Source organism: Pyrus communis, chromosome 2 (genome assembly GCF_963583255.1).
Source record: "Pyrus communis chromosome 2, drPyrComm1.1, whole genome shotgun sequence".
NCBI lineage: Eukaryota > Viridiplantae > Streptophyta > Magnoliopsida > Rosales > Rosaceae > Pyrus > Pyrus communis.
This window is the reverse complement of record NC_084804.1, coordinates 8,400,026-8,411,684: the sequence shown is the minus strand read 5'-3', so window position 1 is coordinate 8,411,684 and position 11,659 is coordinate 8,400,026. Positions and strand designations below refer to the sequence as shown.

General features: G+C 39.1%; 1 protein-coding gene across 1 annotated transcript; it reads left to right on the top strand.

Annotated features, from left to right (window-relative positions):
* The first annotated feature begins 9,529 nt into the window (after positions 1-9,529).
* On the top strand, positions 9,530-10,356 carry LOC137724672 (uncharacterized). The gene is made up of 2 exons (XM_068463409.1): positions 9,530-9,977; positions 10,097-10,356. Exons 1-2 carry the CDS (start codon positions 9,530-9,532, stop codon positions 10,354-10,356), a joined length of 708 nt encoding a protein of 235 aa, XP_068319510.1.
* The last annotated feature ends 1,303 nt before the right edge of the window (positions 10,357-11,659 follow it).

Here is an 11,659-nt window from a genome sequence, read left to right as displayed (position 1 = left end):
TATCTTTTCGTCTGGGGCTGCCTCCTCATAGCAGGCAGTTTGAGGAGGGATCTAGTGCTGTGGGTATGGTAAGTTTGAGATGGGGTCTGACCCATTTAACCTTATGCCAATTATTGAACAATTGCAGGCAAAGAGGAGGAGGAAGTCAAAACGAGTTAGGAGGGTAGGGTGGGGGGGGAGAGTGGCGCACAGCTCAACGTGGTACCCCTCTTCTGCTCAAGTGTCCACAAATACGAGGTTACCAGCTCTAGGGAAATGCGCTGAGCGTGAATGGAATGATATTTTGGCACCTTCTGGTGGACGTAGAAGGATTATGTGTTAGCACAATAAGAACATAGACAGCGGAATAGAATAATCACAGTACCAAAAGTAACCACTAACCTGAAGAAGACATCTCTTGGAAACTAAGGATCTTCTGCAGCTCTCCTCTCTGGATGCAATCGCTCAAGTATATGGGATATGAGTTTTCTTTTGTTTGCGTGATTGAGTGAGCGCAGGGACCCTTTGTTTTTATACCGTATACGATGATGATTGATCAGGACTCTTCCCATTATGCAATCCTAATCAATCTAACCTTATCACCGATAAAACCTCACATTCACATCCATTAGAAGTGTTTCAACACTATCGTGACTGTCATTGCTGAGACCCCTATTATACAAAATCCTTATCAGCTTATAACCTTAGTTAATTCTAATCTCTTATATCCTCACGTTTCCAAACTAAAGATAATCAAGTGTTCAGCTCTCATTAGAACGTAGCTAACACTTGATTCAACGGTAGCTGGCCTTATGTGAAGCTATTCTTAAATGGCCACGAGATCAGTACCAACTTGAATCACGAATACAAGTTCAGGTCATTAATTAGTATTCATGAAGAACTAAAGGGTAACATGTTCAATTTGTCGAACAATATCCCCATAATTACATTCACAAAACTAACAAACACATTGAACTCCCACAAGATGCAAAAATTTGTGTAAAATGTGTCTGTAGATGTATAGTTTGTCACATCCTGCACTTGGTCCCCTTAAGAATCGATAGATCAATTCATCTCAATGTTTCATATTGAAACCCTTTGGTTGTTTGTCCTACTGACAATCATCATATTGTCAAAACCATTATGCATAATAAAATATACACATATTGTCATAACTAAAGCTGTGCATCTAGAGGGAAAACTTTGAAACAACCTCACAACTTTAAGACTTCAGTAGTGGGGAAACCTTATCAATGAAGAAAACTTTATTAATACTTACTCATAAATACCAGTCATGTGAACTAGTGACTGATAACAAAACACGTTCAAAAATTTACTTGCTCCCACTAATTAACATCATCAAAACTAGCTAACAGACCCATCTTTGCAACATGCTTCTTGAAAACCACAACTGGAACTACTTTGTTTAAAGGATCTGCAATCATAGAACCGGTCTCTAAGTAATCAATCTTCACCAATCCTGCCATTACTTTCTCTCGAGCAATCAAATATTTGATATCTAAATTCCTTGTTGCAGACGATCTTTTATTGTTCTTGCTGAAGAAAATAGCTGCATTATTATCACAATAAATTTGAATTGGTCTCGAAATAGAATCCACTACACTAAGTCCTGCAATGAAAATTTTCAACCATATAGCTTGATTGACAGTTTCACAACATGAGAGATATTCAGCCACCATCGTAGAGGCTGCCACTGTTGCTTGCTTCACACTTCTCCACGAAACTGCACCACATGCCATAGTGAAAACATAACCCGAAGTAGACTTAAGGTCATCTGGACATCCGGCAAAGTCTGAATCACTATACCCTTCTAACACAAGCTCATCAGTTTTCCTGTAAATAAGCATATGTTCCTTGGTTATTTGAAGGTACCTTAATACCCTCTTGGCTGCATTCCAGTGAGCCTCCCCTCCGTCTGATTGAAACCTCCCAAGAACACTGATAGTGAAAGCAAGATCAGGTCTTGTGCACACTTGTGCATACATCAAGCTTCCAACAAGAGAGGCATATGGTTTGCCTTCCATGTTTCTTCTTTCCAACTCACTCTTGGGACACTGCTCTTTGCTTAATTTGTCACCCTTTGAAATTGGCATTTCAGTAGTGCCACAAGAAGCCATGTTGAACCTTTTTAAAACCTTGTCGATGTAGCCCTTTTGTGATAACCCCAGTAATCCATTCTTCCTATCTCTTTTAATTTCAATACCAAGAACATACGAAGCTTCTCCAAGATCTTTCATTTCAAAGTTTTGTTGCAGCAATTTCTTGGTTTCATCCAATAAGCTAGCTGTGTTTGTTGCAAGTAGTATGTCATCCACATAAAGGACCAGTATTATGAAGCTACTCCCACTGATCCTCAAGTATATGCAGTTATCCGAAGGATTCTCAACAAAGCCATTCTCTTTAACAATTCTATGAAATTTGAGATACCATTGTTTCGATGCTTGTTTTAACCCATATATTGACTTTTTCAATCTACAAACTGAATTTTCATTCCCTTCTTCTATAAATCCCTCTGGTTGCTTCATGTAGATGCATTCTTCCAAGTCACCATTTAAGAATGTCGTCTTGACGTCCATTTGGTGCAAGATTAGATCAAAATGTGCAACGATAGCCATAATAACTCTAAATGCATCTTTTGTTGAAACAGGACTGAAGGTCTCCTTATAATCCATTCCCTCTCTCTGAGTAAACCCTTTTGCCACAAGTCTCGCTTTGTGCCTCTCTACGTTTCCCTTCGAATCTCTTTTGGTCTTGAATACCCATTTGCAACCTATTGGCTTCATATCTTCTGTTTTCTCTACAAGCTCCCAGACTTCGTTATTTTTCATCGATCCCAGTTCACTTTCCATTGCTTCTATCCATTTGGTAGCATTTATACTTGAGACTGCTTCTTTAAAACTTTTGGGATCATCAAATTCTGACAAATCAATGTCGTTGTCTGCTGTTTCAGTCATGTACACAAAATCTTCTAAGGCGGTTGATTTCCTTACCCTAGTTGATTTTCTCAGGACCACCGGTTGATTTTCAACTATGCCACCGTCTTGCCCTTGCTGTGTTTGCATGTTTAGTGCTTCGGTGTCCATAGGCTCATTAACACCATTGAGATTAACATCATTATCAATCGGTGGTGTGGCTCCCACATTATTTCCTTGCTCATAATTCATGTTCCCTTCAACTTCATTTGTGTCATCATGCATGTGCATTGGAAATTCAATTGCCTCCGTGTCATTATGCATGCAACTTGAAATTTCACTTGCCATTGTTGGTGTCTCGAGATAAGAAGCCTTTGCATTTTCTATAGTAGTGTCAGTGTCTCTTTCCTCTTCAAACACAAAATCATTATCATTTGTCCCAGAATCAACGTCCAGATTATGCTCCATAAATATTGCTTTCTGTGTCTCAACAATTTTAGGACCTTGATTGCTAGAACAATAGAATCTAAACCCTTTTGATCTCTCGGCATAACCAATAAAGTAACAACTAGTTGTCTTGGGATCAAGTTTAACACTACTAGGATTGTAAATTTTGGCTTCTGCTTTACATCCCCAGACGTGTAAATGATTCAAGCTCGGTCTCCTACCAGTCCATAATTCAAATGGAGTGTTTTCAACTGCTTTTGAAGGCACTCTATTCAACAAATAATTTGCAGTTTTTACTGCATCTCCCCATAAATATTTAGGCAAGTGCACCCTACAAATCATGCTTCTTACCATATCCATTAGGGTTCTATTCCTTCTCTCTGCAACCCCATTTTGCTCGGGTGTACCTGGGGTGGTGTATTGAGCCAATATTCCATTGTCTTGTAAATACAAGGCAAATGGCCCTGGATGCCTGCCATTTTGTGTATATCTGCCATAGTATTCTCCACCTCTATCAGACCTTACGATTTTAATTTTCTTTTCCAATTGATTTTCAACTTCAGTTTTATAAATTTTAAACACTTCCAAGGCTTTTGATTTTTCTGGGATCAAATATATGTAGCAGTATCTAGAATAATTGTCAATGAAAGTAATGAAATATTTATTTCCTTCGATTGTTTGTGTAGGGAATGGACCACATATGTCTGTATGGATTATTTCTAGGAGCTGCTTACTCCTAGTTGAACCCTCTTTACGTTTATTAACCATTTTCCCCTTAATACATTCAATGCAAAAATCAAAATCATTGAAATTCAATGGAGGCAAGATGTTATTTTTAACCAAAAGTTCCATTCTTTGTTTTGATATGTGGCCAAGCCTCCTATGCCAAAGATTTGAAGAATTTTTCGAATTTTTGACTTCTTTTTCAATATTAAAGACACTTTCAATCAAATTGGTTTTGAATTTAAACATACCATCACATAGAAATCCAGTGCCAATATGAGAAGATTTATAAAAAACATTGAAGCCAATATTATTTAAAGTAAAATAAAATCCCAATAATACTATCTTAGAAACGGAAACTAATTTCCTTCTCATGGAAGGTACATAGACTACATTTTCTAGCTCCAAGCAAAAACCAAAATCTAATTTTAATCTAACAGTCCCTAGTGCCTTGACTTCAACTCTTCTTCCATTGCCAACTGAAACCTTGACTTCATCCTTATTTGGTGTTCTCTTTGTTATGAAGTCCTGCAATGAATTTGTAACGTGAATAGAAGAGCCGGAATCAAGCCACCAAGCACTGCTAGGTGTATCAATCAAATTCGATTCAAAACAAGCAAAAACATTTGAAAAATTATTTTTACCTTTCTTTGCCTCTTGTTTGGCAAGCCATGACTTGTACTTAGGACAATTTCTCTTCATATGGCCTGTCTTTTTGCAAAAATAACACTTAAAAATTGACGAGTTATTAACTTTGAAGGTCTTTTTAGAGGGAGGAATGTTTCTGGCAGAATTCCTTTTGGCAGTATCCGAGTTGTTGTTATTGGTATTCTTTGCATAACCTTGAACAAAATTCACCGACTCACCCTTTTCCTTTTCAGCCCTTTCCTTCTTAATCCTCACTTCCTCACCCACACATATAGATATTAATTCATTGACATCCCACTTTGCTTGCAGTGCATTATAGGATACTTTCAACTGAGTATAAGAACTAGGCAAGGAATTCATGATGACATGGACCAAAAATGTTTCAGAAATAGGTACCTCGAGTATTCTAAGCTTCCCAGCAATGTCCATAACCTTGAGAATGTATTCACGGACACTCCCTTCACCATCGTATCTGATAGTTGTCAGCAAGTTCATCAAATTCCCAGTTTCTGTTTTTTCAGATTCTTTGTACTTCTCTTCGATCGATTTCATGAACTCCTTTGCATTAGTTGCCTCTGGGAAGCCTCCACGAACTACATCAGTCATGGACCTTTTGATTATCATGAAGCATATTCTGTTTGATTTCTCCCATTTTTCATGCTTGGATCTTTGGCTCGAAGTGCATCCTTCATTTGGCGTTGGTGGTTCTTCAGTTCTTAGCGCCAAATCCATATCCATGACACCCAAAAGTATCTCCAAATCCTGTTTCCACTTCTTATAGTTGACACCCGTGAGAGGTTCAACTGTGTTGAGATTCATGGAACTTGGGTTCATGGTTGTATTCATATAGAATGAAAGTATTAATCTTTAATCCCCATCTTTATTTCACAGACTTAACAATTTTGTATTGAGAAGCATGCAAGTAATTCTCTTAATCATACCACCTTCATATCCAACGTATGAGTTTTCTGTAGTCATGAATAAAAAAACTTTATGATTTGTAAACTAACTGGATTCACACGTTGATATATGAAGTGTTATGCCACTTCGAATCCAAGACATAAACAACTGAACTTCCTTAGATGATCAGTGTCAATGTTTTGAATCCTAGTGCCATTACTGATGTATATATATATTGGTATTGATAACACCTTCATCAACACAGACAGCCTTCTCTGTACAATATATATATCAGTTCTTTAATCTGCAACACAAAACAATTCTTGATGCTTTCTTCTTAGGGTTAATTGGTATGTGAAAGCTCTGATACCAAATGTTAGCACAATAAGAACATAGACAGCGGAATAGAATAATCACAGTACCAAAAGTAACCACTAACCTGAAGAAGACATCTCTTGGAAACTAAGGATCTTCTGCAGCTCTCCTCTCTGGATGCAATCGCTCAAGTATATGGGATATGAGTTTTCTTTTGTTTGCGTGATTGAGTGAGCGCAGGGACCCTTTGTTTTTATACCGTATACGATGATGATTGATCATGACTCTTCCCATTATGCAATCCTAATCAATCTAACCTTATCACCGATAAAACCTCACATTCACATCCATTAGAAGTGTTTCAACACTATCGTGACTGTCATTGCTGAGACCCCTATTATACAAAATCCTTATCAGCTTATAACCTTAGTTAATTCTAATCTCTTATATCCTCACGTTTCCAAACTAAAGATAATCAAGTGTTCAGCTCTCATTAGAACTTACATTATGGTCAATCAGGTTGATTCCACTTTATCGGCGGAGGTTGACGGTGGTCAACCCCGCTGGTCTCAATAAGTTGGAACTGCCGGGGGCTTGGGAACTTCTGTGCAGATCATGCGCTTCAACGTTTGATTTTGAATAAAGATCCCACCGTGGTTTTTTTTTGTGAGACGAAGAGCAATGTTCATTATATGGAACGCCTACAGATGTGTATTATGGAATGAAGAGATTAACTTGAGATTGTGGTCTTATTCAAAGAACCATGTTGATTTTGGCGTAGGGGAGTCTGGGGATCGTAGATATTGGAGACTGACTGGGTTCTGTGGCTCTTCGGCGGTTTGTGATAGGTATAAATCATGGCAGCTATTGGACACACTCTGTGGCAATGAGTCAAGTCCTTGGTTGTGCATAGGCGATTTTAATGAAATTTTGCAAGCACACAAACATGAAGGGATAATATTCGGAGTGAGAATCAAATAGAGGGCTTCAATGATTTGGGTTATTCTGGGAACATCTTTACATGGTTTACAACCATAGGGGGTGGTATCAAGGTACGTCTGGATCGTGCTTTGGGTACACAAGCTTGGTTTGATTTGTTTTCGAGGTTCAGGTTGCAGCATTTAAATAAAACCTCTTCTGACCATGTCCTAATCCTGCTCACATGGGATGAGAGGTGTATCAGCCGAGGGAAGAGATAGTTTCGGTATGAGGAGGCCTGGAATTTGCAGGAGGGATGTGATGAGGTGATACGGCAAGGTTGGGACACTAGTGTGGAGGGGTCCACTATTTTTTAGGTGACTAAGAAGATCAAAGCCACGAGAATGTTGCTAAATAGGTGGGCTCGAAGGAACAAAAGGTTGGGGCCCCAGGAAATTAGGGAAGTCGACGATAAACTCACAAGCTTGCTGGGGCAACTGTTTACAAGTGAGTCCATTGAACAAAAGAAAGTATTGGTAGGACGGTTGAATCTCCTACTTGAGCAGGAGGAACTCTTCTGACGACAAAGAGCAAAGGAAAATTGCGTGAGGCTTGGGGATCGGAATACGAAATTTTTTTATCAGAAAGCTAATCGGAGGAATAAAAGGAATTGGTTGCAAGACCTTACGGACGAGGGTGGGTTGTGGCATGAGGACCGAAAGGGTATGGAGAATGTCGTGCCTTCCTATTTTACCAGTTTGTTTACATCGAATGATGCTGCTAGGCTTGAAGAAGTTTTGTATAACATAACGCCTTTGGTAACGGAGGATATGAACGTTGAGCTCGAGAGACCTATTTTGGATGATGAAGTAAAGTGTGCGGTGTTTCAAATGCACCCTACTAAGGCTCTGGGGCCTGATGGCATGACTCCAGGGTTTTACCAAAAGCATTAGGGAATTGTAGGGTCGGATGTATGTAGAGGAATTTGTGAAATGGTGCTATCTAGTCAAATACTACGCAAGATCAATTACATTCATGTCACTTTGATTCCTAAAGTGAAAGAAGTTATGAAGATGTCTCAGTTGCGACCTATCAGTTTATGCAATGTAATTTATAAAATTATGGCGAAGGTGTTAACAAATCGTTTGAAGTCTGTTCTTCCTCTTATAATTTCTCCCACTCAGAGTGCGTTTATTCCTGAGGTTGATTTTAGATAATTATTTGGTGGCAGCGGAAGTTGCCCACTATATGCATAAAAGATCCTCGGGGATGAATGGTTTTATTGCATTAAAGCTGGATGTTAGTAAGGCCTACGACTGGTTGGAGTGGCATTTTTTGGAGGCCATCATGACTCGGCTGGGATTTTCACTGAGTTGGGTTCGAATGGTTATGTTATGTGTAACTACTGTGACATATTCCCTTAAGTTAAATGGTGAACCAGTGGGGTGTGTTCAGCTAGGAAGGGGTGTTAGGGAAGGCGATCCTCTATCGCCGTATCTATTTGTCATGTGCGCCGAGGGTCTTTCGGCTTTACTCACTAAGGTTGAATCCTTAGGTGCTTTACAGGGTATCAAAGTGGGATGTAGTGCCCCAAGCATCCATCATTTGTTTTTTTGCAGATGATAGCTTCTTGTTTGCGAGGGGTACGTTGAATAAGTGCTTGAGTATTAAGCATGTGTTGAATGTGTATGAAGCCGCTTCAGGACAAGCGGTGAATTTGGAGAAGAGTTGCATCTCGTTCAGTAATAATCTCATGCAATATGATCAGCAGCTCCTGGCCGATTGCCTTGGTATGAGGCGTGTGGCATTTCATGACAAATATCTTGGATTACTTGTGCTTGTCACAAAATCAAAGAAAGAGACCTTCTCATTTGGGAAAGACCAACTTTGGAAAAAACTGCAAAGTTGGCGTGGTCGGCTGTTGAGCAGTGCAGGCCGTGAATTGCTGGTCAAAACTGTGGCACAAGCGTTGCCAATGTATTCCATGCAATGTTTTCTTCTTCCAAAGTCATTTTGTGAAGAACTAAATGTAATGATTGCCAAGTTTTGGTGGAGTGGAGATCCGGGTAAGAGAAAGATTCATTGGCTTAATTGGCGCCAACTGTGTAAGTTTAAACATGAGTGAGGGCTGGGATTTAGAGATCTTTATGCTTTCAATCTTGCCCTTTTGGCTAAACAGACTTGGCGTTTTCTTCAACAACTTGAAACATTGGCGTTTAGGGTGTTTCAAGCTCGTTATTTTCCAAATGATGACTTTCTATGTGCTTGCGTTAAGACTAATAGTTCGTATGTATGAAAGAGTATCGTGGAGGCTAAAAAATGTGATCTTTAAATGCTGTCGTTGGCAGGTGGGGGATGGGTCCTCTATTAAGATTTGGCAAGATAACTGGCTTCCTAGGGATACTTTTTTTTGTGTGTTGAGTCATCCGCTGGCTGATTGAAATGTGGAGGCTACGGTGGATAGCCTGTTTGTTACAGGTTTGCCGCAATGGCATGTGGCTCGGGTAAGAGCTTTGTTTTCTCAAGAGGAAGCGGATCTTATTTTGAGTATTCCGTTGAGTTTCCGTTCATCCCTAGATCGTAGAATCTGGCATTTTGAAAGGAACGGGAAGTTCACAGTCCAAAGTGCGTATCATGTGGCTAAGGCTCTGATGTCTGTCATAGGAATGGGGGCTAATGGGTCCGACTCAATGTCTAATGATGGACGTAGTAAAGTGTTAAGGAAGATTTGGAATGCCTGTGTGCCAGGGAAAGTTAGGATTTGTGCCTGGAGAGCATGCATGAATGGTTTACCCACGCATGCTAATCTTGCTAGGCGAATGGTGGCTGTGGAGAATGTGTGCAGTATTTGCGGAGGCAATAGTGAATCAACCGAGCATGTATTAAGGGACAGTAGCTTGGCAAAGACCGTTTGGTTTGGAGGTCTGGGGATTAGGGTCGACGATAGCAACCACACTCGATTTATTTCTTGGATAACCTCTGTTGCGATGCAATCCTCCTCGATGGTATTCGATCTTTGTTTGATGACTCTATGGCGGTTATGGAAGAATCGAAACGATGTGCTTTGGAATGGTAAGCAGGTAAGGGCGAAGGACCTGGTGCTTGAAGCTGACGGTTGGTTGCGTGATTATCAACAGTGGCATAAAAGAAGCTCGTCAAAGTCCACTACTCCACCGCAACGATGGCAGAAACCGGATGTTGGTTGGGTGAAGTGCAACTTCGACGGAGCTTAGATCCAGCAAAGTTCGAGGGGGAATTCGGTGTCATAATTCGAGACCATCAGGGAATATTTGTCGCTGCAGGTGCGGGTTTGATTGGTCCCACGGGTTCTGCGTTCCATGCGGAGCTCTTTGCTGCTCGACAAGCTCTGATGTTGGCTCAATCGTTTTGTCCTGTGGGTGCAAGGATGGTGTTTGAGGGTGACGCGAGTAATGGTTTTGGCTGCCATGCAGAGGCAGGAGGAGGATTGCTCAGTTCTAGGGCCTATCATTAATGACCTGAGATTCTTATTAGTCTTTTTCCTCAGGTGCGTTTGAATTATGTGCAGCGGGGTGGTAATGGCTCGGGTTGGAGTTGGAGGTATTCAACAATTCTTGTGGTTTGAAGATCCCCCTGATTTTCTTAGAGGTGTTTTGCTTGATGAAAGTTTGTAATTTGGATTGGTTTTTCAGTATTGGCATGTGAGGATAGCTTTCTTGTTGTGATGGATGTTTTTTTATTCCAAGGCCTTTTAATGCACGCTATCCTTAGTATGTATGTGATCTCTGTTTCGTAATAAAGATCGTACTCTTTCAGAAAAAAAAAAAAAAAAAAAAAAAAACAGAAACTAGAGATGCTTTGGGAAATTTTTTATGTTTTCACTGCTATACTTTTTTTTTTTTTTTGAACAAATGATATTAGGGGTATAGTCAAATGAGGATTTTAAAGAATTTTAAAAGACTTTAGAATCATGGTGTAGTCAACTAGGATTTTAAAGGATTTTTATAGAGTCCATGCAAATCTATAGGTATTAAAAAATTCATAGGTTTTGAAGGGTTTCTTTCAATAAGAGATTTTGTAGGATTTGAGAAGGGATTATAAGCATAACAAAATCCTACCTCCACCTCTAGAATTTCTTTTCAACCCCCTCGCTCTTTCTTTCTCTCCCTCCATTCTGCAACTCGATCTTTCTTTCTCACTCTCCATTTTCTTCCATACGTAGAATCTACCAACCTGATTTTCTTTCATGTTCATCTGTCACTGTCCCAGTTGCAAACTTGAATTTTTTGAATTTTTATTTCCTTTATTTTAGATTGTGTAATAGTATTTCTTGTAATGCTTTGATAGGAAGTGTTAATGGTTACTAGCAGTTCTTGTAATGATTATGCGTTCTATCTGAAGGTGTTATTTTTTTACCATGTTAATTGAACTCTTGAAAATTACTACTAAGAATCTTATTGTCAATTCAAGTTTTCTGTTCTTTTTCGTGTAATCATGTTAGTGTAAGGGTGCAAGCATCTTCCAAAGCCTATTTATATTGGTAGATGTACTTATACTGAACAATACATTATGAACTAATCAATTGTTGAGGAAAAGTGGCTAATTTTGAGACATTTGATTTAAGAAGCACTACTTGTTTTGGTTAGTTAAAATTATTTTTCGTAAAGAAATCACAATTCAAATGAGAAAGAGAAAGTCCATAAAAATTTATAATAGAAATTCATAATAATACGTCAAAATCCATATGAAATTGTAAAATATATTAAAATTCTTTAAAATCGGTCACTTTAAAAAGTTCATTAAAATCATCTAAAATC

What these genes read in the sequence shown, in the direction of transcription:
- LOC137724672 (XM_068463409.1), top strand. Translation starts at nt 9,530, where the DNA reads ATGGGGGCTAATGGGTCCGACTCAATGTCTAATGATGGACGTAGTAAA. An exon ending in CCTGGTGCTTGAAGCTGACG is followed by an intron (nt 9,978 to 10,096) that starts GTTGGTTGCGTG and finishes GACGGAGCTTAG; the next exon opens with ATCCAGCAAAGTTCGAGGGG.